Source organism: Xenopus laevis, chromosome 3S (assembly GCF_017654675.1).
Source record: "Xenopus laevis strain J_2021 chromosome 3S, Xenopus_laevis_v10.1, whole genome shotgun sequence".
Classification (NCBI taxonomy): Eukaryota; Metazoa; Chordata; class Amphibia; order Anura; family Pipidae; genus Xenopus; species Xenopus laevis.
In genome coordinates, this window is record NC_054376.1 from 41,897,738 (window position 1) to 41,925,544 (window position 27,807).

The following is a 27,807-nucleotide window of genomic DNA, read 5'->3' on the forward strand; positions in this document are numbered from 1 at the left end:
ACCTGACCAGAAATACTACAACTCTTAACTGTAACAGGAAGAAGTGTGGAAGCAAAACTCTATCTGTTAATTGGTTCATGTGACCTTACAAGTATAGTTTGTTGGTATGTTTGTGTGCACTGTGAATCATACGATCCCAGGGGGCGGCCCTTATTTTTTTTCTAAAACGGCTATTTTCAATTTAAGATTATCCAATGGCACATACTACTAGAAAAAAAATATATTATTATGAAAATGGTTTATTTACATTAAGCAGGGTTTTACATATGAGCTATTTAATGCAATATATTTTTATAGAGACCTACATTGTTTGGGGGGGGTATAGTTTTCCTTTAATCAGGCTGCTCTGAATGTGGATCAAGTGCTGTGAAGCCTGTGATGACGCATTGACCCCCTGGGTGTCTCCCCCCCCCGCCGAAGTGGAGAGATCCGGACGAGTCCACCTATAATTATTATGATCAGCAGCAGCTGTGACAGCTCCTCGTGCGCCCCAACCCACAAGGGAACCAATCGTCAGCTTTCTTATCACCCTCCCACGTGTGCCTGCCTGTGTCCCTCTCTATCAAATGATTCACTGCAACGTGGTGTAAAAACTCTTCCGGGTTCCCGATCCCATTTCCTGCGCTGGGCTAAACACAGGGATCGGCGGGAGCTGCAAGGGGAGTGGGACTTGGGAAGAGCAGAAGAAGCCGAGCCGTCTGTGTTCGCGTTGCTACAAAATCCCCCCCGTGTCCTGACAGGGTGTCAAATCTCCCAGCAGCTGCCGCCGGAGGAGGGATCCATAGACAACAGTGCGCAGCTCACAGCGGGCACCTGAGCGGGAGCAAGGACATCATGAAGGTTCTGCTGCTCTCTGCGCTTGTCTGTCTGTTCTTATACCATGAAGCGCTCGGAGCCCCATTGGAGATGTTGAAAATGGAAGCTTCCATCGCAGCCAGTCATGGGGGTAACCGCACCACGGAAAGCCCGTTACTCCGGGGCAACTCCACGGCGAAGGTATCCCGCTTTAATGTCATCGAGAAGTACATGCCCACCATCAAGAACGTCTTCATCTTCGTGTGTGGCCTGAGCACCTTCCTCATCTTGTGTCTCCTCATCAAGATATTCAGGTACCCCCCCATACCAGCTGCTACCTAGCTGCGCCCTGCCTGCCATCTTACTTCTGTTTTTCTACTATTTCTAATTGCATTTACAGCTCAAAGCTCTGTTGCTGCTGCTTCTGACTTTCCCAGCAATGTAGCACAAGTCTGTTCTCCTCCAGGGAGTCGCAAATAGTCCCACCCAGTCTCTGCTTTCAGTTTCAACTCCATTTACACCCAATAAAATAACTGTAAATTAGATAGTGGCTCAGAATGACCATTTCTAATAAACACCTTTTTAAAGGGGTGCTTCACCTTTAAGGTAACTTTTAGTAGGTTCTAGAACTTTTTCAATTGGTTTTCATTATTTTTTTTTTTTATATAGTATCACAGTAAGGGTAGGACTCCACGAATAGGGATGGGCGAATGTGACCTGTTTCGTTTCACCAAAAATTCACCGCCGGCGAAATGTCGCCGATGCCCATTAATGTCTTTTTTTTTAACACGTCATTTTTTTTGGACGCACAACGCCATACAAGTCTATGGGCGTCATTTCTGTGGCAAAACAAGTTGAATACCATCCCCATCCACGAACGATTGTGACTAAACCTTTTTTTTTATTGAGCATTACAATTAATTTTAAAGCAAAGACAGCATCTATATTAAATTAATACTTGAATTGTGTAATATATGCAGTGGCTGTCTTTACTGCAAACCTTGTGGTTCTTCAGCTCCGGCGTACTTTGCTGATCCATAAGCTGACTGGAAAATAACGTAACATATGGAGTGTCAAAGAGAGTACTGTTTGGATCTTATTAAAGAACCAGTGCCACAGAAAGAACAAGTTGTTTTGCAATCACCTGTAAAATGATGTCATGATGATGCAATATCACATACACAAGACTTGATCATTATAGCCTGAAGGTGTATGTGCTGAGGGTGGGTGCACAGTTAAATGTAGTTCTTTCTGGTGCAGCCTGCTGTATTTGCTGGTCTTCTTTATATCTATACAGGTATGTGGTCCGTTATCTTGAAAACTCAGAATTACAGAAAGACTGTCTTCCATAGACTCCATTTTATCCAAATAATCTAAAGTTTTAAAAATGATTACCCCTTTCTCTCTAATAATAAAACAGTACCTTGTACTTAATCCAAACCAGGATATAATTAATCCTTATTGGAAGCAAAATCAGCCTATTGGGTTTATGTAATGTTTACATGATTTTCTAGTAGGTTTAATATAGGAAGGTCTAAATTACATCTGGAAAACCCCAGGTACCTGTATCTCGTTACTACTTGGCAAAAATAGTCGTTTATTTGTTTTTCTTTACAAAGCAAAGTCAGAATTAGAAATGCTTGCTTGGGCTTTTTAAGAACAAGGAAATCTTCATTCATTTGGAGGGGGGGGGGGCAATAGGACACCCTGAATTAATTATCGAAATCTACCCCTACACAAGGCACACCTAGGAAATTTGTTAGGTGGTGGCACAGTGTTACTAAGCCTCAGTCTGGTGCCTTTTTTTCAGGAGTGCTGGTCCAGGGAAAATAATGAAGCTAAAAAAAAACCCTGCATTTAGGCCCCTTATTGTTCATCTTCCAGTTTATTATTGGAATCTTTGCCAGACATCATTTTAAATTTGAGGCTGGGGAACTACAGAACACAATGGCTAAATATTTCATTTAAGAAAGAGAAAAACTCAGAGACCAGGTTCCCTGGAATGCCATTGTGTATGTCAAGTTAAAGTTCCATTTGAGTATAAGATATTACATTCATCCATCAGATTGAAACTATAAAGGGTAAACCTGTTATTATGTCTACTGACTTAACTCACTGGATACTTAAATAGGTGGTTCACCTTTAAGTTAACAGTATGTTAGTTATAGAATGGCCAGTTCTAAGGAACTTTTATATTGGTCGTCAATATTTGTTTATAAATAATTATTATTAAATATATTTTTAATATAATAATTTTATTAAATACATATTTTATTACCTTCTTCTCTTTCCAGCTTTCAAATGGAGGTTACTGACCCCATATAAAAAAACAAATGCTCTTTAAAAGGGTGGTTCACCTTTAAGGTAACTTTTAGTAGGTTATAGAACGGCCAATTCTAAGCAACTCTTTTTATATAGTTTCATAGTTATTTGCCTTTTTCTTCTGACTCTGCAGCTTTCAAATCGGCGTCGCTGACCACTTCCAAAAAGCAAATGCTCTGTAAGGCTACAAATGTATTGTTATTGCCAATTTTTATTAATCATCTTTCTATTCAGGCCCTCTCTTATTCATATTCCAGTCTTATTCAAATCAGTGCATGTTTGCTAGGGTAATTCAGACCCTAGCAACCAGAATACGGCCATTTTTGCTGGAAAAAATACTTCAGCTATCGAAGTACACAAATTCGATGGTCGAATTTCGAAGTTTTTTTTACTTCGAAATTCGATCCTTGATAAATATGCCCCTTGGTGTGTGGTAATTAACTGGATTACTGGTCTGCTGTGCAACCTAAAGACTCAAAATCCACTTACTTTCAGCTGAAAGATGGCATCTGATATTTTAAAGACCGATAACATTGACAACATGTCTGTTTTGCCACAGACTGGCTTGAAAGCTGAGTGGTGGAATGTTGTTGAGTTTAGTATCTACACTGGGGATCATATACCATTGACAACCATCCATGAATAAGTATTTCAAGCATATAAAAGGCTACAGATACCATTTAAAAATCATATAGATGTCTTCCACAGGGCCTAAACACTCCCATTGTGACTCACATAGAACTTCGAAAGTCAGGTTGCTGCTTGATTCTATGCATATGGGGTGTAAATTCACCTCCAGGAAACCTGATCATTGAGATTTTTTTTAAAGTGGTCACTATTTCCTTTAAATTTCACGAGTTTCTCTTCTGCTAAGTGAACTGTACAGAAAGATACAAATCATTCAGATGTGTTGTTTGGTTCCATACACATTTGCTCCTGCACATGGAACAGTGATATTTGTGCTTCTCTTTACACTATTTTTTTTTTTTGATTCAGTTCTGAACTGAAGAGGAGCACCTGGAGATGGGTAACCCCTCTTAAGTCCCTTGACCCATTATTAGGGGTAATGCTTACGTTTAATTGAGCACCAGCTTTGTCCTTATAATGTTATATTCATCTGAAATGCTGGCAACCCTCTTCACCCTCCAAAATTACTTGTGCCCTCTTCATGTAAAGTCAGCGACCAGTTGCAGGCTGGAATATATCTCTGCATTTTGGACATCTTACCATCCAGATGCCACCTATTGTGAGCTTTCATTCCTTAATCTAGTCCTATTAAACGGGTTATAATTAATTAGTTATAATAGTATATTAGTTATATTAAAGGGGTTGTTCACCTTGTTTTCAGATTGTTCACCATAAACAAAGACTTTTTTCAATTGCTTTCCATCTTTTATTTTTACCATTTTCCCGAAACTGAAGTTTAATGTTTGTGTCTCTAGTAGTGTCTTAGTCTGGCATCTCCGTGATCCAGGAACATCAGAACTGTTACAATTTGCTACATTTAGTTGCTACATTTCTCAGCAGTGTCTGTGGACTATCAGCAACTATTGTATCAATTCTAACAGCTGCCTTTAATGAAACTCAGGGATTCTGCTGAGCAGGGACAAAGATAGCAAATTTTTCAACTAAAAGTATAAATTTAAAACAGTCGGCGACCCCCCCCCCTCCCAGAGCTGCTTTAGAAGGTGAAAAATGAAACTTTACACTTAAATATGAGAAAAACAGGGATATGTTGAAAATAGAAAGTAATTGAAAAAAGTCATTATTTCTTGTGAACTATCTGAAACCAACTGAACTGAAAAAAGTGTTTGAAGGTGAACAACCGCTTTAAATTAAAACTACTTTTAAAACTTACTTTTGTTTGCTTTTTGTAACAGTATTCAATAAAAAAATTTATTGAAGAGCATGCAAAACTAGATAAAACCATTTAATACTATAGTTCTATGAGCTGAAGCTGACACATCTGCACTTATTTTAAGTAATGTAACTGAGCTTATGAACATTACAGTTACAATTGTATAAATGGAAAAATGACTGTTGCAACTGTTCAAAAGGAAAATCTTCTGTTTATGCCTGTTTATTGTATTAGCCTCCATAACCTTCTTTCTGCACTTCCCTTTCCCAGACATACTTGCTTTCATCACTGTGTTACAGCCATAAGAAAAAATCATGCCAAGAACAGGTCTGTCTGTATTTAGGTGATAATATGCCATATTTACAGTTCCAGTCTAGAATCGGAAACATTTCATAACGCGTCCTCTGAAAGTTGGATGTTTTAGAGTTTTTGAAAAGTTCATGTCCCAACCTGTTTATTTCCTAACTGTTCAATTCCCAATATCATAAAGCTCTGATCTATTGTTGACCCTCCAGTAAGAGATAGTGCAGAATATGAATTAACCTCCTTACATTTCACTCAAATTCAGGCTGGGACCCCTGTCTACTCATTAAAGGGAAACATTGTACACCTTGCGGACTGACTTCCAGTTGACTGACCACTTGTGATTGCAAGGTTGGAGGAAACTAGTTCCTTATGACTCTGTTCTCAGATGCTAGTCACTCTGAACTTCCCGGGAGGTGTCCGATTTGGTATACCAAAGGCCAAGCTACAAAATTCTACTTTCTGCTGAGTTACTCTTACCCTTTGCCACTGGAGTAGCAGTAATAACTAGAAGCTGGATCAGACAATACTAAGCCAATACCAATACCAGAAAATAATGTTAGTGTATTATTATTTTATTCTCTGCTGCTGCTTTTCATTTAGCATTGGACACGGCAAGAGCAGTGCAAAGAAGGATTTTACCTGTGTGTCCATTATTTATGCTATGGGAAGTTTTCATTTTTTCTCTGCTAAAACAATGTTGTCTAATCCACAGCCTTTTTCATGCTGGGAATTTGTTGCTGTTCCACAACTGTTTTAATACTTGTGGGGTAGTCGTTCTACAACATGTGCTTTCATTTAAGAGGATTGCCTATTTTAGCCTTTGTATCCCTTTTAATAGTAACACAGTAACATAGTAAGTTGGATTGAAAAAAGGCACATGCCCATCAAGTTCAACCTTTTTTTTTAGCCTGCCTAACTGCCAGTTGATCATGTATATACAGAAATTGTTCTGTTAATGATTCCGGTTTAGTTTCTGTAGTATGGCGAGCAGATTGTGCAAGATGGCAGAGTTTATATGAGATGAACCTCTTTATTTATTGCTGCGCTTTCCTTCAAGACAAATTGTAATTGCTGTGACGTCAGAGTCCAGGAGGCCCCGCTTCAGCATCTTGTATAAATTTGATCTACACAGCAACATCATGGATTACTTAAAGCAAAGGACAACAATAGAGCCCTAGGAATGAGCCCCTCCTAATTTTGCAGTTCCCCCCTCCCACTCCTTTTCATTACAAGTTTCTTATCTAAACACATGCTCGATTAAAGCAGCAGATGTCCCCTTGGCAGTAGAATTTAATTCTCCACCATTGTCATTTCAGGATTTAATCATAGTGCTGTTTGTATTGGAATTCCCAAGGTCCCACTGCCACCGCTAATTAAATTATGAGCCCAGCAAAGTTAAGGGGTTTGCCAAGGCAGCAGCCAATTTCAGACTGCAGTTTGACCTGCAGCTCCCGCGTGGGTTCATTTCAGCCTGCTAATGTCTAAATGTTATGAAGATATTTATCAGCACATAAGACCTCCTGAAATCTGCAATGTTATTTTGCATGTTATGTTCTTTACAAGAGAACTAAAGCCCTATAGGAACTTGGACTTTAATTAGGTTTATGGAATAGAGCAGCTACCAGTGTTTAGGAGCCCTATGTAAGCTTTCCTGTGCAGCCATGACTTAGCAGCTCCCCTCTTTAACTGGACAATGTGTATACCATGTAATGCATGTGCACACCAAGTTCCCTGCCATAGAGGATCTTTTTCTACCTTAGGGTAGTTCATCTTAAAATGTAACTCTTAGTACAACCACGACAACAATATTCTATGGTAATTTTCAGTTGGTCTTCATCCTCTATAAAACGAAAACTTAATTCAGAGCTGAATGTCTAACTTTCTACTCAAAACTGGGTAAATAGATAGGCTGTGCAAAATAAAAAATGTTTCTAATATAGTTAGTTAGCCAAAAATGTGATGTATAAAGACTGGAGTGACTGATGTCTCACATAATAGCCAGAACACTACTTCCTGCTTTTCAGCTCTCTTGGTTTCCACTGATTGTTACCAGGCAGTAACCAATCAGTACCTTGAGGGGGGGGGGGGCATGGGCTAGAACTGTTGCTTTTGAATCTGAGCTGAATGCTGAGGATCAATTGCAACAGCCATGTCCCATGTGGCCCCCCCTTATAGTCGCTGACTAACTCAGATTTATAGAGCTGAAAAGCAGAAAGTAGTGTTCTGGCTATTATGTTAGATATCCAGTCACTCCAGCCTTAATACATTAAATTTTTGGCTAACTATATTAGAAACATTTTTTATTTTGCACAGCCTCTATAAAGTTTTTATTTTTACACTGAACTGTTCCTATAAGGCTAGGATTCAAATTAAACTAGAGCACTATTTTCCTGGTGTTTGTAGTTAGGGACCTTTGAAAGTAATCTTTACTGGGACAGGGACTGATGTTAATGATGTTTATACTCCTGACGAAGAACCCTGTGGGGGTTCGAAACGTTGAGCTAATAAAAAAATGTCTTGTTTTCTTTGAAAAGACCCTGCAAGTGCTGTAATCTTCTTGCATATCCTATGCTGCGATATATATATATATATATATATATATAGATAGAAAGATATATAGATATAGATATGAGAGAGAGAGATATTTCACAGTGATGGCTTTTAGCCAGTTTTAGATTTAGTTCTGATTTGTGCTTATTAGACTTATTAGAGGGTTACGTACTGAATTATAGTCTAGAAATCATTTTTGAAGATCTGGGCTGTCCATTTGGAGATCTGCAGGTTGAATGCGTTCATCCAATGGATTATATGACGGCCTTAACCAAGGACATAGATGACCATATGTGATCTCATCTGGCAGAACTGTTTTTAACATTCATGGTGTATCATCTAATAAACATATTACATGGAAAATATTGGACAGAACTGTTTAGAACAGGAAGGTCATACCTAATGCCCTTCAACACTTTTCTTACCATTATAACTAAATCAATTATTTTTATATGTAGCTTGGGTAATAGAACAGCAGCAGTGATTCTTTATTACTGACTTGGAGGTAGACATTGAAAGTAATATTTCTATTTTTGATGATGATACAAATTTGTGCAGAGCTTTAGGTTCCATGCAGGATGCTGCCACTTTGCAGAGTAATTAATTTGTCTAAATTGGAAAATTGGGCAGCAAATGAGGTTCAATGTTGATAAATACAAAGTAATGCACTTTGTGAAAAATAATATAAATGCAAGTTATACACTAAATGGCAGTGTGTTGGGAGTTTCCTTAAATGAGAAGGATCTTTGGGTTTTTGTAGATAACACGTTGTCTAATTCTGGGAAGCTCTGTCTTGCTTAAAAACGGGCATTAACTAAAGGGATGAAAACATAATTATGCCTCTTTATAGGTCCCTGGTAAGGCCTCATCTGGAGTATGTAGTGCAGTTTTGGACTCTCAGTCCTTAAGAGGGATATAAATGAGCTGGAGAGAGTGCAGAGACATGCAACTAAACTGGTTAGAAGGATGGAAGACTTAATTTATGAGGGTAGACTGTCAAGGTTGGGGTTGTTTTCTCTGGAAAAAAGGTGCTTGCGAGGGGGCATGATTACACTTTACAAGTACATTAGAGGACATTATAGACAAATAGCAGGGGGGCTTTTTAACCATAAAGAGGATCACCGTACCAGAGGCCTCAGACTAGAGGAAAATAACTTTCATTTGATGCAGTTTAAGTGATTCTTCACAGTAGGAACGGCCAGGTTGTGGAATGCACTGCCGGGTGATGTTGTGATGGCTGATTATGCTAATGCCTTTGAGTGGCTTGGATAATTTCTTGGACAGACATAAAATCAAATGCTTTTGTGATACTAAATTCTATAGTTAGTATAAATATGGGTATATATAATTTATGTGAAGGTATGGAAGGGTGTGTTTGGATGCTTGGTTTAATTCGGAGGGGTTGAACTTGATGGATTTTGTCTTTTTTTTTTTTTTTTTCAACCCAATTTAACTATGTAACTGTGTGCCATTAGTAATACTTATTTCACCTTGGTGAACCTTCTCTGAAAACAGTGGGAATTCGGGTCCACCCTATGCTCAATTTTGTTCTGCAGTTGGCCTCATCATAGAATAGGATGGCAGTGAATTTCAATGCTTTCCTGGCAGGCATTCCAGAATATAGCTGGCAGTCAGCATAAAGTTTGTTTTGAAGGAAATGTAGTAGGAAATGAGGGGAGAAGTTAAAATGCTTTTTGAAAACCGGGTTGAGGGAGGAGAAGCTGTTGCATTAAAGAAGGCAATTCATCTGAAGCCTAAAATAGTCTTAAGGCATAACTAGCACAATAGGAAACTGTCCATAAAATCTTTATTTTTGTGAGGGTATATTTATGTATGTGGGCCTACTTGTGATGCTTTTAAAGATCACCATGAAAAGTTTCCTATGACTAGGACTCGGGGGGGGGGGGGGGAGCACCCTGAAGGTTTATAAGAGCCTCCTTTCTCCAATGCTGCTTGGAAGGCATGTCATAAACATCAATTCAGATTGTTTGCTGCTAATAAAAACAAGATGTGTTTACGTCCTTCATAGGGATTGCTCATGCTAACATAAGGGGTTATAGTGTATATAATAATAATGCTTTTCTTTGAGGAACCAGTCATAATGTAACGGAAATGTTCGGACGTGACAAGGTGGAAGTTTGCATGAGTTTGATATAATGGAAAGGGCAGTAAGTCAATCGATTTGACCTTCTCCATTATACCATAAGATAACTATTTCAGGACTTTTGTAGCTTTAGAAGATGTGTGTGTATCAGTTTATCAGAAATCCCATGTTTCAATGAGTGATATCACTCATATAATGATCTAGTGGGACATCCCTGATAAATATACAGCTATTGTTCACTCTGCCCTTTTAAACAGGAAAATTATGCTTAACAAAAAAACACACATAATTATGATGTTCATTTGTGCAAGACTTAAGAAAACACTAAACCGATAAATATTTATTCACTGAATAATTATTGGACTTTTTCATGTTTTGTTGTGTTACAACCTGAAATTAAAATGGCTTTAGCTGGGATTTTTACCATTTGATTTACACAACAAATGTTGCGGAAATGTTCATTGTTTGCAAATGCCAGACAGGAATATTACAAGTTAAGTTGGACACTGGCTGAAGCTTGTGGTAATCCACAAATAACTCGTATTGCATTTTCATTCAGGGCTGAAATGGTCACAGGTAGTGTTTTCTTAAGTCTTATACAAATGAACGTCATAATTATTTCTTATTTTTTGTCAAGCGTCATTTTCACATTTAAAAGGGCAGAATTTTGCCTTTGATATTGGGCCCAGATTTGTTTCCGGCATTCGTGACGTGTGCCGCATAAGTTTTGCATCTTTTTTTTTAGTTAAGGAGATGGATAAACCTAATGAACAGACTGTCACGAACAGGATCCATACTATGTATTCCATTTGCCCCAGTGGAACATTTTTATTAGGTGATTTTCCCTGGCCCTGTGACTGCTTAACACTTGATTAAATAGTCTGGCATATTTATATCATTTGGACAAGCTGAAAAAAGCCAACCAACCTGCATTTTTTCAAAAACATACTCTGCTCTTCCAAGCTTGATCCTCCTATCCTTACAGTCCATTAAACAAATATGTCTTTTATGAGCTTTCTCTATTGCACAATCTATTGATGTTGTTTCCAGGTTATGCGGAGTAATGTGCTTTTATTTTAGTCATAACCCATGATTTCCCCCTACCAAACCTTTTCCGTTGTGTGCTTTTAGTTCCAATTGAGAGAGGAATGTGTTTCCACAGTTATCTGAAGTGGATCTAACTGTTGTGATGTTTGGGCTTTCATGTACATGGCAGTATATAAACTTATGACATTTGCGTGTTGATTAATGCTGTGGTGTAGTTAAAGGGGACCCGTCACCCAAAAGAATTATTCGAAATCCTATTTTATCACATCAGTCAAGCAAAATGAACTTTAAATACACTATATAAATCATTTGAATCTTGTTTCCTTCAGTCTGGGAATTCAAAATTATAGCAAGCAGGCAGGAGCCATTTTGTGGACACTGTTATAAAGGCAAGCCTTGCATCATCTCAGAATCTTATTTGTGCACGAGAATGTGGGACCTGATGTCCATCCCCATGCCCTGGCTACACAATTAAATGGTAAAGTGAATGGGGGAATGTGGGGAGGGCAGTGACATCTAGGAAGTGCTGAATGGAAAGTGAAAGTAATTGTCTGCCCCGCCTCTATGCCCATGGCATAGAGGAGTGGCAGACAATATTTGATTGACAGCTGAGACTTTTAAATGAGCTTAGAACAGCTATGAATGCTTTAATGAAAAATAGAAATTGGATTTCATGTTTAATTTGAAAAGGACTTTTATTATACAGATTTTTGTGTCTGGGTGACAGGTCCACTTTAAATAGCGGATAAGGACCGCACTTACCCCACAGTTGTACAGATGACGCTTAGAGAGGTATTAACGATTGGTTTTCACGAGCAGACCTTTTCAGCACTGTATTCGGTCAGGTGCCAAGTTAACTACACCAACAGTATTGCACTATTTTAGCTTTTTCCCAATTAGAAACAAGCCTGCACGACGCAAGTCCAAGATACAGTTATATCACCTACAGGCACGCAAACCACACGGCACTTGTGAGTAGTTCCGCTTATTCTAAAACAGCGTCTTTGTCAAGGGCTACTACACTATTGGGATTGCTTTCTCTTTTCAGATTTAGGGACCGAACTCTGCTGTTTAGCGCACCTACTCTCTTAACTTTTTATATTTTGCAAGTGGAGCAGTGGACCCACATACTATAGGTGCTGCTCTAGTAACATCCTTGACGTAAGCGCGGCTTCTTCACCTTTATACATATATACCTTAAAGAGGTTGTTCATCTTCAAACACTTTTCCAGTTCATTTGTTTTCAGATAGTTCACAAGAAATAAAGATTTTTCCCAACTATTTTGTATTTTTGACTGTTTTTCTAATATTGAATTGTAAAGTTTCTTTTTTCACCTTCTAAAGCAACTCGGGGTGGGGGGGGGGGTCACCGACTCTTTACATTTAGATGATACATTTCTTAACTTTGTCCTTGCTGAGCAGAATCCCTGAGTTTCATTAAAGGCAGCTCTTAGAATTAAACAATAGTTTCCAATATTCCACAGATGCTGCTGAGAAATGTATCATCTAATTGTATCAACTAAATGTAGCAAATTGTAATAGTTCAGATGCTCCTGGATCCCTGAGCTGCCAGACTGAAACACAGAGGGAAACTCTGGCTTCCAAACCAAAAGAGGCCCACATAACACAGAAACCCCTAATATACCAATCACAGTTACCTGTTTCTTCAAAAAGTATGAATGAATGCCATTTTCTATGCTGAAATCCAGCTGTTTAACAGTTCTTCTCTTTCTGCATCATTCGAAATCCTGGCAGAGAAGGAGGGACTAAACACTGATGTTACAAATTGTAACAACTTCTCCACAGCTTACAGGCAGCATGCAGGAACTACATAACCCACACTGCATTGCACTGTGATGTTCCCTTCCTTATTGAAATCACGTGGGCAGGGAATTGTGGGGTTTGGAGGATGCAGGCTAAAGACAGATGGCTGCTGATACAAAGTAACAGTAGTCAACCAGCTCAGCAAGGTAGTCAGACAGATCAGCAGGGGGCTAGGCTTAGGGAACTCTTCCAACCCATTAAAAATCATAAAAAGTCTGCATATTTTTTAATTGATGTAAAGTATATTGCAAAGTTGCTTGAAATTGTGTTTACTTTTCAAAAAGCTTAAGTTGTGTTTGTGTGGAGTTCCCCTTTTACATTTAAACTTCAATTTTGGGAAACTGTTAAAATATAAAATATGGAAAGCAATTGAAGAAAGTCTTTGTTTATGGTGAACAATCTGAAAACCAGTCAACTGAAAAAAATAGTTTGGAAGGTAAACAACACTTTTAATCTACTAAAGAATCTTTCTAACATGAATTAAACCTAATATGATTATTTTGCCTCCCATAAGTATTCATTATATCTTAGCTGGGGCCAAGTCCAATGTACTACTTTGTTTATACAAAGAAAAAACTGTGAATTATTTGATATAAATCAAGTCTACAGGAGATGACCTTCCCATAATTTGAAGCTTTATGGATAATGGGTTTCTTAATAACTGATCCAATACCTGTGCTAGTGAATTCTATTTATTTAAATGGGAAAGGCATGTTAGGCGTTGCTACATCTCAGGCCAGTCTTCAGATAACCTTGTTCCAAAACTAGCCAGACTGCAGAAATGGCCATTGGGCACCCTATAAATCAAAACATGCCAATAAGATCACTGTATAAATGAATAGACTGAAAGCATTAGCTCACGTACACTTGCACAAAGCAGAATACCACAAAGTTGTTTATCTTTCCCAGTGCTTCCATGCTACTTGTGTCTCTTTGCGTGCCTACTTAATGAGATACTGACACTAGAAAATAACCTTTTTTAAAATCTACTATAACATTGTCTTTGAATGCTATTTTTAATTTTGCCATAAAAATATTTGCCTGATGCTTTTACATAACCTTTCTTACTACCCTGTTCCTCTGTGAGGGGCCTGCCATATTTGTGCAGCAGGAGTCCGTTAGCATTAGGTTAGAAGGGACGGTCAGGTTTAGGAACTTCAAGTAACAATTCCTTTCAAAAACAGAACTATCAATGAAAAAAGATCAACATGACCTATAGGTAACTTTTAATGTAGATTAATATTTTTAAAAGTACATTTTTCTATCACTTTGTCTTCTTTGGAATGCCGGTTGAATATAATTTTCAGGCGATTAGACAAAACTGTCACCTGTGCTAGCTTTGATGTTTTAAATGAAAAAAGTCAGACCAAACTAGAATCCACGATTTACCCATATTTATCATTTAAAAAAACAGAAAATCTGATCAACACAAAACGCAACTTTTTCGGGTGAAAAATCTGAAAATGTTTGGATTACGTTACAAAACCCAGCACAGACAATAATATCTTCAAATTGCAAAGGGGACTGCAAGAACAAAGAGATTAAATGAAACTTTAAGAATATAAAACAAAAACAATACAGTTGTTGATATAACTTCTATATGGCTATTTTGACTCTATGCCCTTGGCAATCCATTCTGCAGTGTTAACTCTAGAATGAGACAGATGGCCCCAGTTAAATCTGTACTGTAGGAGAAAAAATTCCAAGCCTGCAGTCAGATTTTTCCTTGAATTTGTTTTTAAGTCGTTTCATGTAACCTTGGATATCCTGCTGTTCTTTGAAAATCTCCAGCCCTTTGAAAGGTGTTTATGTATCTGCCAACAGAGCCTCCTGCGTTTAGAGGGCTCCATAATTTTTGCTGCTCTCCATATGAGCATTTCCAAAATCCATGGCTTTATGTGTAAGGAATGGTTTCTCTTGAAAGAACTGCCGTCTGCTTTGTATTGGTCAGTTGTATAGTTAATCCCTTATATGTGTAGTCTATCCGGTGAGATCAATAAACAAGGTTTTCTGGCTTGTTTGATAGAAGTCACAAGAATCCTATGTACATTAACTGTGTGCCTTTCAGGGGAACCAGATAATTAGACAAACTCATATGCTGTAGAATTTACCAAAAAAAAAAAAACAGCTACTAAAAGTTTTGGTTGATGTTTCACTCTCACAAATATCTCACTGTGGAAAACAGAACCACAGCAAATGTGATACCCCATGAGTCAGGGGCTGACGGGATATACCCTCTTGGTTGTTGAGCTCCATTCGGCTTAAGGTAACAAATGTATTGAACCATAAACTACAATAGATATTGTATTGCCACCACTCCTAAACAGGATCCTAAGAGCAGACAACACATAACTATATCAGTAATATCATTGTGTATCCATTATTCATAATTATAATTTTTGTTTTCCAGTTTTTTGTTGCTCAAGTCAAAAGTCTTAAGCAGTGAATCTCTATTTTGTTGGCTTCCTTTAGTTTCATTGCTCCATGACTATCCATAAACTGCCAGTTTATTTTTATTGTTTGTGTTGTCTTATATAGTGCTACTTTTATATGGCTCTGTTCACCATGTAGACCTGACATCCTGAATGATCGGGATCTGGGGCTTTCAGGATAATGGATCTTTCCATAATTCGGATCTTCATACATTAAGTCTGCTAGAAAATCATGTAAACATGAAATAAACCCAATAAGATGGTTAGCTTCCAATAAGGATTAATTATATCTTACTTTGGATCAAGTACAAGTTACTGCTTTATTATTACAGAGAAAAGGGGAATTTATTTTTTAAAATTTTGATTTGGATAAAATTGAGTCTATGGGAAACCGCATTTCTGTAATTTAGAGCTTTCTGGAGAACTGGTTTCTGGATAACGAATCCCATACCTGTATCGGTAAATTTTTAATAAAATTGATATAGGACCTGTTATCTAAAATGTTTGGGGCCCTAGGGTGTTACGTAATTTGGATTGGTTCTTGCACTCTTACATACTAAATACTTGTTTTTTTTCCCCCCCCACCCTATAGGTCTGGAAAAAGAATACGAAAAACTCGCAAATATGACATAATTACGACTCCTGCTGAACGGGTAGAGATGGCGCCTCTAAATGACGATAACTATGAGGACGAAGATGCAACAGTATTTGACATAAAATACAGATACAGGTACTTTACAACCTTCATTTATGGTCATAATTTTGTCGTTCTCCATGGATTGCTCAAGTCCTAATTCTTAAGCAGTGGGCCTCTGTATTTTATTGGCTTAATTTACTTTCAGCGCTCCATGACTTTCAATAATGTGGAGCACCTGACATTAGACATGACTAAAAAGATATAGACCACTAAGTATCCTGCTAAATATGCAAGTGTTAAGTAGTGTACAGGTATGGGACCTGTTATCCAGAATGCTCTGGACCTGGGGTTTTCCAGATAAGGGATCTTTCTGGAATTCGGCTCGTCATACCTTGTCTACTAGAGAATCAGGTAAATGTTAAATCCAATAGTCTGGGTTTGGCTGAAATAATAATTAATTATATCTTAGTTTGGATCAAGTACAAGGCACAGAGAAAAAGGACACCATTTTTAAAATTTGGATAGAATGGAGTCTATTTGAGATAAGCTTTCTTGATAATGGCTTTCTGTATAACGGATCCCATACCTGTTCAAAGAAGGAAGTACTGTATGTATAGTACAAATGACAGGTACGGGACCTGTTAAACGAAATGCTCAGGACTTGGGGTTTTCTGGGTAAGGTATATTTCTGTAATTTGAATTACTATACCTTAAAATAATTTAAACATTAATTAACCCAATAACCATTTAAACATTAATCCAATAAGATTGTTTGTCTATATATAAAAAAAAAAAAAAAAAAAAAAATTATGTATCTTCGTTGGGATCAAGTACCAAGTACTGTTTTATTTTTACGGAGAAAAAGGATTACTTTTTGACAATTGGAATTATCTGATTAAAATGGCGTCTATGTATGGAAAAATGATCTTCCTGTAATTCAGAGCTTTCTGGATAATGGGTTTGCTGATAATGGATCCTAAAACTGTGCTAACTGGTTGGGTTGTTGCAACTGTAGAAGCTTGCCAAGTTTCTGCTGCAGTGGCATTCCAACCAAATCTAGCCTATATATTCATAGGGCTTTCTCAGAACATCCCTTTCACATTCTTTAAGCTTGAACTTGGGCCAAAATGGCTGCAGATACGTAACCGCTAATTTCCGTATTGCTTACGCTTCAGACAAATACAGGCATTCTGTAGGTATAATCTACACCTTTGTGTATTCATTTTCTGTAACGCTCAAGCACATTTAACAAACTGAAACAGGCACTGCTTATTATATCTGATAAAACTCGCTCAAAAAGCTGAGTAAGACAGGATTTAGCATATTATCAGGCAGATTCAGGTTAATGAGAGGAACGTATCTAGTGGTTTATTTCATGAAAACCATTAACCATTCTCATCAGATTGAATTAAGCCTTATATCTACCAGCCAGCACATACAATGTGGAACTGGCAGTTTATTTTTTGCATCTTTTATAGCGATACTAATATATATGGCTCTGTTCACCATGTAATCCTAGTGAGTATCAGTTTTCAGATAAGAGTAAGGGCACACGCTAAAATTCAGGGAGATTTAGTCGCCCGGCGACAAATCGACTCTTCTTCGGGTGACTAATCTCCACGAAAAGCCTTCCCACCGGCTAGAATCTAAATCGCTGGCGGGATGGCACTCAGATCGCTTTGTTTTCTGAAGTCGCCCCACAAAGAAACTTCGGGCGAATTAGGAAAACGAAACACTCAAGAGTGCCATCCTGCTAGGATATCGATTCTAGCCTGCGGGAAGGCATTGCGGGAGATTAGTCGCCCGAACAAGAGGCGATTTGTGTGCCTCTACCCTTAAGGTGTGGGACCTGTTAACTCGAAGGCTCGGGACCTAGGGATTTCTGGATAATGGGTCTTCCTGTAATTTAGACCATACTTTATCTACTAAAAAAATCATATAACCTGAAATAAACCCAAGAAGATCGTTTTTCCACTAAAAAGGATTATTTATATCTTAGTTGGGATAATTTGTTAGTATACAACGAAAAAAAAACACTAAAATTAAATTTTTAAAATCGCTAAGTCTTTATTAAGAAATAACTTCGCGAAACTCCGCTTGTGCTCCTCTTCAGAAAAGGCGATCCATTGTGCGGTGCTCAATTTCTCCTCCCTGCCTTCCTTATAAGAGATAGCCAGGGAGGAGAAATCGAGCGCTGCATGATGGATCGTCACCCTGTTGCCTTTTCTGAAGAGGAACGGAAGCGGAGTTTCAGTAAGTTATTTCTTAAAGGACCAGTAACATCAAAAAAAATTTAAAAAAATTCGTTAGTATACATCAAAAAAAAAACACCAAGGCAAATAAAACTTTAAAATTGCAAAGTCTTTATTAAGAAATAACTTACCAAAACTCCACTTCCGCTCCTCTTCAGAAAAGGCGACACGACGACCATCCATCTTGCGACACTGGATTGCTCCTCCCTGGCTATGGACAGCTTGTGAAGCAAGTGACAGAATGGCATTGAGAGGAGGCGAGTGACGGCGGATCGGGCGTCACAGCAGCAGCTTCCACTCATTCCGGGGTGCCATCACAGCAGCTGCCTGGCGTGGGGCACTTGCGTGTCTTCCTGCCCTGTGGATTGTAAATCCCCCTCCCTCTTTTTTCCTTGCTGCCGCAGAGTCGCTGGTAGGAAGGCGCAGCCGGCGCTGTTAGATTTGTACTGCCGCGTCCCATTCTTCTGCAACCAGCAAAGTCAAGTAGAAATCAGCCGGCACCAGATATCGCCATTATTCTAAACCTGCGCCAAAACACGAGCCGGCTGCACAAATTAGTGGTAGTTGTTGAGATTGCTGTTCAATTCAATAACTTTTTTTGTTGGAGCACGCGTGTATTTGCCCCCCCAGTAATTCCTTTAAACTGTTTGTGCCGTTTCTCTGTTTTTGAAGCAGCGCTGGTGCGAACTGATCCGGGCGGCACAAACCTAACAGTGCCGGCTGATTTCTACTTGACTTTGCGGTTTGCAGAAGAATGGGATGCAGCATTACAAATCTAACAGCGCCGGCTGCGCCTTCCTACCAGCGACTCTGCGGCGGCAAGGAATAGAGAGGGAGGGGGATTTACAATCCACAGGGCAGGAAGACACGCAAGTGCCCCCCGCCAGGCAGCTGCTGTGATGGCACCCTGGAGTGAGTGGAAGCTGCTGCTGTGGTGCACAAGAAACACCAAACGCCCGATCCGCCGTCACTTGCCTCCTCTCAATGCCATTCTTTCACTTGCTTCACAAGCTGTCCATAGCCAGGGAGGAGCAATCCAGTGCCGCAAGATGGATGGTCGCCGTGTCGTCTTTTCTGAAGAGGAGCGGAAGTGGAGTTTTGGTAAGTTATTTCTTAATAAAGACTTTGCAATTTTAAAGTTTTATTTGCCTTGGTGGTTTTTTTTGATGTATACTAACGAATTTTTTCTAATTTTTTTTTGATGTTACTGGTCCTTTAATAAAGACTTAGCGGTTTCAAGGTTTGATTTGGCATTGTTTTTTTTGTTTTTTTTTCAAGCATACTAACGAGTTAAAACATTTTTTTATGTTACTGGTCCTTTTAAAGAGAAAAGGGATTCATTTTTAAAAGTGTGGTTTATTCGATTAAAATTAAGTCTATAGTAGACTTAGAGGTTTCTTATACCTGTATTTTTCTTTTTAAATTCTGTAGCTCTAGAAGTCCTGTAAAAGTGCAAGGAATGACATGGTTCTATCAAGTGACCAGGCCTTCCTGCAACAAGGCATCTTTTTGGACCACAGGGGAAAATGTGTCAAAAAAATAAAGTAGTACCTTTCTTGATCAATACTGAGAAAGGAAAACTCTATTGATCTTCTTGCAAGACTTTTTGTGCTGGGTGAAGTGTTTAAGTGTTTCTGTTTCCCTTTGTTTTTACAGCAGGCACTTTTGAAGAGAGGTTTTGTATGTGTTATTTAACAGCCTGACACATCAGATGCTCAGACTTTTTGTTTCACAGCTAAGGTTGCTTACATTGCAATAGCCTTTGCTGAGACCTGTATTTATTGGGAATTCTCTATCTATATTAATCTGTCCATAGGTGTAAAGATATGCGTGTCTTTCACCATTATGCCCACCTTGAGGTGGGTAATATCAGTCTGAGTCCCAAAGAATCCGGTCACAGTGTAGTAAAAGCAGGCCAATGGGACGAGGACTTCCTCAGATATCGGTTGGGGAGACCAGTTGGAGGTTCCCATATATGGAACAATAAATCTTAACAGTCTATCAGGAGTGCTAACCAACATTTAGTAACGTGCATTTATGTAGTAGGCAATATTTTTTAACAAAGAAACTCCCAAACTGTCGTTCTTTTCAGTTAAAAAAAGCACAGCAGCCATGATCCGTAATGATTTAGAATTGTGGAATTATTGATTTAAAGCCTCCTAATGCCTTCAGAATGCTCGAGACCTGGCATTTTTCAGTTAAGGAATCTTTACGGAATTTGGATCTCCAAAACTCAAGCTGCTATCATCACCATTTAAATATTAAATAACCCAATTTTGGATAAATGCAGCTGATTTTGGATCAAGTACAAGGTACAGTTTTATTATTACTGAGAAAGCAAATCATTTGCTTATGGTGTACTTGGCCTTTCCATAATTTGGAGGCTTCCAGATAAGTGATCCCATACCTGTGTAGGTGTTTGTAACAAGGAATTAAGCTACAGTATGCATTTTTGTTTTCAGGTCTGTTTTTGATGAAATTTATGAATTCTATTCTGCCATGTATATGTTGCAAATGTAATTATTTGCTTTTCTACATTGACACTTATGTAAAATGGATAAACCTTCAAAAAAAATTCTTACATTTAATTATACTCCTTTTTTTTTTTTTTTAGCAGGTAAATGGATTTGATCCGGTCACCAAAAATTACACTGAAGCCAAATATTTGAAGTGGAGTTTTTGTTTTTTCATCTCCAAAGACATATTACCAAACCACTCCTATGTACATGAGGCATGGTGTGGCAAGAAATAAGAACGCATCATCTGTGTCCAACGCCTATCTGTTTATTATATTAAAAGCCCTGGAGTCTTTACATTCAAAAGAGAGAATTATGGGCCTCCAAGAGAACCCCTATTTCAGACTATTTTTTTTAACATGGCAAAAAGGAATTGTGGTTTTCGTGTAAAGACATTACGTGACTGCATTAATTACAGGAAACATTCCACTTTGCAAAATCAATAAGCCTTCAGGTAAAGCTCCAATCCGTTCTTCCCCTCCTTTCATGTAATAATTAATTAAGCCTCCCACACCATGGTCTACAGTCATCTGCTGTGACTTAAATCCTTTGCATGGGCTAAACAAACTCATGAAGATAACATCCAGATGACAGAAGCTCACCAATTAAAAAATTCCTCCGAAAATAGAACACACAAATAGAAGGTTTAACCAGTTGGTGGAGCTCTTCCAACATCTCAAGGCTTCTAAACACGGACCACTTTATGATCATTTTGTTTTACTGCGTGTGTGTAAGCCAAGCTCTTCTTCTGATGATGTGAGATGGAAGGAGATATTTCAATGAATTATTGTGCCGGCTTCTGAAGCTTACTTCTGATTACAATAATGAAAATGCACTTTCCTGAAAATATTTGCTTTTTGAGGAGTATAAACTGTTACCAGTTCAGTTTTGTGACACGTGCATAGGTGTCCTGTACATACCTACGATAGAGAAAGAGAAGCTTTGTGTGAATAGGATTGTGAATGTGGCTATCGAAGACATTTGTGTTAATTTCCAAGGACCACTAGGTTTGTCTCAGAGGTGCGGCTGAACATTCTCTTGATTCTAGGATTGAATACTGATGTTTGGGGCAAAAATAGCTGATATGTGTGTTTTCAAATACATTTGATATGTTAGAAATGCTTTGCCTGCTAGGCCCTGCTCACTTCTCAAATCTGAAAGTCTGTTTGTAGGACTCCCAATTTGTTTTATTCAAAAATAAGGCCGTTGCAAGTCCCTTAACCATAGCTTTAAGGCAAACTTTAATCTCTTCCTTAGTTGACTATGTGGGGAAAATTAATGGAGAACTAAAGGTTAACTAAAGAAGTAGCTAGAAATATCATACATTATGTTTTGGATTTCTTTTCCAGCCCAAGGCAACCACAGCCCTTTAGCAGGTAAGTGTCTCCAAAGATGCCCCAGTAGCTCCCCGTCTTCTTTTCTGCTGATTCACTGCACATACTCTGTGCTGCTGTCCCTAACTGAGCTTAGGGACCACAGCACAATATATAGTGTATACATATACAATATAAATGTAACAATATAAGGCCGATTAATCAGATTATTGGTACATGGCAGCTCAGAAACCAGCACAATTAGCATTAGAACTTAATAATCGGCCCTGAAGCATCAGATTATATGACGGGCAAAGCTCACTTTTTGCTTGATGACTTGCGACAACCCCTAAGCTTTGCTTCTAAAAAGCTGCTTCAAGCACTCTGAGCATGTGCGTGTCATAGACACTCCTAACAAAATTCAAGATGGGAGACTCCTTTGAAGGCCTAGGTCATTACTAGTATAGTGTTGTTGAACCTTTTTGGCTGGTTTAATAAGATCAGTTAATAAAATCTGGCGTGTCTAGCTGTATTAATTTTAAGGGGTTAGTTCTCCTTTAAACACAGTGACTTTACTTCATCACTAGTATAGGTCTATCATAAAATAATTTCATAATTCACCTTTTTGGTGCCCCCAATGTTGACATTGACCCTATTAATCTGTCTAGCTCAGGGCTAGATCAGGAATCCCCAACATTTTTCACCCATGAGCAACATTCGGATATAAAAAGAATTTGCGAGCAACACAAGTATGCAAAATGTTCCTGGATGGAGCCAAATAAGCGCTGTGATTGGCTATTGGTAGCCCATATGTGGACTAGCAGCCTACGGGAGACTGTTTAACAGTACACCTGGTTTTTTACAACCAAATCTTCTCTCCAAGCCTTGAATTAAAAAATAAGCACCTGCTTTGAGGCCACTGGGAGCAACATCCAAGGGTTTGGGGAGCAACATGTTGCTCGCGAGCTACTGGTTGGGGATCACTGGTCTAGATGAATGTCCAACCCACGAATGACCCACAAGCCTTGCTTGCTGATAGTGTACTTCAACATTTATAGCCCTACAGAGTCTTTTAGAGTAGTGTGCAACACGCTGTAATAAAAGGGATGCTTATGGAAAACCCAGTGTGCAGGACTGTGCTGCAGTTTGTGCAGTCCATCCATCCATCCCCACTGCTGTTCGTCGCCCCGGTCCCCTCCCCTTTATCCGTGTAAATTTTCATCATCAATGGGGATTGGTGCATGGGAAATTTAAAAAATGATTGTATCTCCATCGCATTCCCAGTGGTTTTGAACCAATGTGGGTGTGGTTGGGCAGCATGCCGCCCCCTAAAATCCTGCCGCCCTAGGCCCGGGCCTTGGTGGCCTTTCCACAAATCCAGGCCTGTGCTCAGTATTCCTATCCTACTTCGTTGATTTGAACTTAAAGGGTGGTTTACCTTCAGGTTAACTTTAGTATGTTATAGAATGGCCAATTCTAAGCAACATTTCAATTGGTCGTCTTTATTTTTTTTTTTAATTATTTGCCTTCTCTTGACTCTTTCTAGCTTTCAAAAGGGGGTCACTGACCCCCTCTAAAAACAAATCCTCTCTAACAGCATTGTTATTCCAAGGCATTGTACTTACAGGAGCAGAGTTACTTCCCTTACTCCTCTGGAGTATTCTAGTCTCTAGTGGGTGGGCAGTAATACACAACACAGGTGGCTACACATTAATCCTGCAAACCTTAGACATTTCCTGGATGGAGATTTTCTCTGGATTACTATCATTCCTAAAGGGGAAATCCAGCACATACATATATTGCTGTTGCATTGCTGTAGACGCCTTAGTCTCTATAGCCAGGCAAGCGCGTTTTTCATAAGCATCCAGTTTTGCTCACTGGTTGGTCCTGCATGGTGTGACCTTGTACAAGTATGGGGATCTATTATCTGTAATGCTTGGGATCTGGGGGTTTCAAGAAAAGGTTTTTGTTCTGTACTTCGGATCACCTTATCTACACTAAAATTAATTTAAACATTAAATAAACCCAGTAGGATTGTTTTGCCTCCTACAGATTTGTGCAGCTTAATGACTGCCTTATTACAGAGAAATGGTAAATCAATTAAAAATGTAATTATTTGGAGTCTATAGAAGGTGGCCTTTCTCAAATTTGGAGCTAGGGTTTACGGATAAGGGATCTTGTTCCTGTGATATTTTCCTTTTATTTATAGATTTTCATGTTGCTTAGGTTTAACAAACCGCAGTAATATCTTTCCCCACTGTGTCTGATGCTGAACTATCCCAAGCTTCCTTAAACTGTCAGCTGCAGTTGCCAGTCGTAGCTCTGCACAATCATCCCTTTTTAAAAGGTGAAATAAGCTACTTTCCTATTTCCGTGTGGGAAGTGGTCACCTGATAACTGAATTATTTTCTTGTCTCACATTTGCTGTAGTAGGAAAGGGCTGAATGCAATAGGCTTGCAGCATGGAGCTGCAGTCTAAAAAGACTTTCCAGCTGGTCCAAAAAGGGTTCTCAAACAATCCGTCCCCCAGACTGCTGGAGAGACATTATGCTTGGTGGGAGGTTTATGAGTTGTGTTCCATTTCATAATTCGTAAGCTATAGAATAATATTTTCAGGCAGACGGGAAATCATTCATGCTGTGACTATGAACAGTATATATGTATAAATATATATGTATAGCTCTATAGTTTATATAAATCTATTTTATGTATATGTATGGTATTTTATGCGTTTGGTTGTTGGCGTGGTGAATGGGTGGAGGGGTGGAGGGGACTAAAATATACTTTTTATACTTTTTTTTTTTTTTTTTTAGACTCCTGTGCGATGGAAGGGGTTAACTGCTGAGCTAATGATTGTGACACTGCCAAATATCCGCAAGGATGTGATTGTATGTCTTTATTTTAACTTGCTGCTATGTGATCTGTGTTCTGTGGGGTTTTTTTTTCTGTTCTGTTATGTGTGGTTATTGGGGAGGGAAAAAACAAGCTAAAAATAGTATTTGTTATTTGTCATTCCTTTTTGATTAGCTTTTTAATGACTGCAAGACCTCATCTGTGCTTTAATTACCCGTTTGTTTAAGCCAACTAACTAAGCATGCTGGCTGCATAGTAAGGCAATATGGGGCTGATACATGTTACAAGACATGAGACTGGAGCCTTGTTCTGACTGGCCCACGCTGTCTGAACCATATGGCAAAATACACACACCCCAAGACGCTCCTTCAGTTTACTGAGCAATTCCCAGGAATGTCAGCCAGTCAGGAATATGGCATGCACACGAAGGCATCTAGATATACATGCCTCCATCAACCCTTGAGTACTTGCTCTTAGTTTAGTAGGGTTGCCGACTCATCCTTCACATTCTGATACTGGCAATTCCTTGCAAATTACTACTTCCTCTGGTTTTGTCAATTAAATGGGTATGTGTCCCTGTCGCCAGACAATGAGAGTGTAGGTGGCTACACAAATACCGAAATGTTATAGGCACGCCTATCAGACCATAGACCACATCCATCAGTATTCCGAGTGCTCAGAGGAATAATGGGGTTTCCTTGCTAATCAGATAATCACTAGCACTGGGGAGGCAAGCCTGTATGTAAAGTCTTTCAGGCTGCTCACCGTTTACTCCTCATGATTCGCGTGCACTCCGCCCCAAACCCTGCGCTTAAAGGAAAATTCGACCCTTTAGCAAAAAAAAAAAAAACCCTAACCCCCACCCCACATACACCCTCCTCCCCCCAGCCTAACTGCCCCACTGGTGAAATGCCCCTAACTTTTTACTTGTCCCTCGGCACAGATTCAGGCATCGGATTTCCACGCAGCCATCTTCCGGGTCTTGGGTAAGCTGAGACGAAGACTGGCGGAGCAGCGCTTGTGCAGCTGGAGCGATTTACTGGTGTGTGACAACTGCGCATGAGCCAAAATGGACTGGAATTGCGGGATGAAGACGCAAAGACCCGGAAGATGGCTGCAGTTAACTCCAATGCCTGAATCTGTGCAGAGGGTTAAGTAAAAAGTTAGGCGCATTTCCCTGGGGGGAGGCAGGAGGGTGCTCTACGTGTGGTGGGGGGTAGGGGTTTTTGCTAAAGGGGTTGAATTCTCCTTTAATATCTGGAGTGGTCCCCTTTTAGTCTCTAAAGAATTGCATAGACCCAAACGCGTCAGACGCTTATTTGTAAACCAAATGCATTAATAAAACACATACATTTTTAACTTGAATGTTGAAGTTGGTGGTTTCTGTGGAGATCCGGAGTGCACTGCTACAATTGGTGGTCACCTATTAGACCATGTGCATAAAGAGTAATTTAAAAGGACGAGTTGGTAACCCTATAGTGCAGAAGCAATTCTAGAGACCTTTGTGGTTTAGGAACACCTGGCCGTCTTCACTTTATTGTTCCCAGAGTAACAGTTGTGTAGATTATGTTTTTAGCAGTGCCTCATGTCAACATAACCTTTCTAAAAAGGCTTCCCAATAATAATAATAATAAAAATGACTCCTTTACTAATACCAACAGCTGAGGATGATGATTCTTCAATGAAACGTTATGTTCCTGGATCAGCTGTACCTGCAGGGAGCACCCTTGCCACTATCTCGTGATGCTTTGGCAATTTCTGTAGGATACAAATGTCTATTAACACAGGTGCTCATCTGTGCATGTAGGATACTGTTCTCCTGTTGACTATTTAATTCCTTCAGTTTTAGTCATTATGGACCACACAGGTCTCGGTTGCTCTCTGTTATATCAGACTTGCTTGCTCTGAAACCTGCATATCTGGGTTCTCTTCCCAGAGTGCATTAAACTGCTGCTGCTGCTTTAACTCTTTAACTGCTGGACAGGTCTTCAAAGCATCATTTCCCCATTTTAGTTTTTTTTTTTTTTTCAGTTGTTGCGTTGCAAATCTTTACCTTTTTTTTTTTTTTTGTTATTTAAATATAGTATACATTATACGTGGTCAATTTTGAACTGAATAGAGGTTTTATTAATTTATATTACCAATAAGTTGTACATAAAATATGTTCGAATATATATTTCTATAGCGCACATGGGTTTATGCCAGTGAAAATCGTTTTTTTATCCCTATATGGTCCAATTGCCTGCAGGAGTTTTCAGGACTTTTATGTTAAAGGTAAAAGCACACTCCAGGGAAAAGAGGCCAGTAACCTTCTACTATCCTGTTTTCTGCTGGGAAACACAAGTCTCCAAACTGCAAAAAAAAAAAAATGTAAGCATAATACAGAAACAATGGCATTGTGTTCTCTTATTAAGCACACTGAGTGCCAATGAACTGTATACTATAACATGAACAATACACTGTCCGTGTCTCTATTAACAGGCCAATCGAGTATGGTTATTTGATTTTCTTTGGGTTTTTTTTTCTCAATATTTCCCTTTACATAACATGAAACCTGCTTAGAATGTGTAGATTTAAGGTCTGTCACTTTTAAATCTATAATTGTCCTGTTTTCTCACATAATACAGATATTAAATTACAAAAAAAAACAAAACTCACAGCTGTTGTATTCCGACTCAAGTCTCCCGTCAATGGAAACTGATTTTTTTTTTGTTGTTGTGTTTTGTTGACACTCCATTGTCATTGCTATGGTGAATTTCTGTTGCAAATAAAATGTTCTTTGAAAAAACACTGTGGTCATGTTGTCTTTTACTGCTTGGAAATTGTTTTTTTTTTTCATGTAAGTAGTTGAAAGAGGGCTTGGTATTGTTTCCCTACAGCAGTGGTCCCCAACCTTTTTTACCTGTGAGCCACATTCAAATGTAAAAAGAGTTGGGGAGCAATACAAGCATGAAAAAGTCCCTTAGGGTGCCAAATAAGGGCTGTGATTGGCTATTTG

The 27,807-nt window shown here is 38.9% G+C and overlaps 1 protein-coding gene across 2 annotated transcripts; it reads left to right on the forward strand.

Moving 5' to 3' along the window:
• Window positions 1-410: 410 nt before the first annotated feature.
• On the forward strand, window positions 411-27,589 carry fam174b.S (family with sequence similarity 174 member B S homeolog). Of its 2 annotated transcripts, none has more exons than XM_018255301.2 (3): window positions 411-1,109; window positions 15,831-15,968; window positions 24,770-27,589. In XM_018255301.2, exons 1-3 carry the CDS (start codon window positions 835-837, stop codon window positions 24,792-24,794), a joined length of 438 nt encoding a protein of 145 aa, XP_018110790.1. In that variant the 5' UTR covers window positions 411-834; the 3' UTR covers window positions 24,795-27,589. The 2 variants fall into 2 exon arrangements, with proteins under 2 accessions (XP_018110790.1, XP_018110791.1); XM_018255302.2 differs by lacking the exon at window positions 24,770-27,589 and adding an exon at window positions 20,742-22,023 and having other exon boundaries at window positions 430-1,109.
• The last annotated feature ends 218 nt before the right edge of the window (window positions 27,590-27,807 follow it).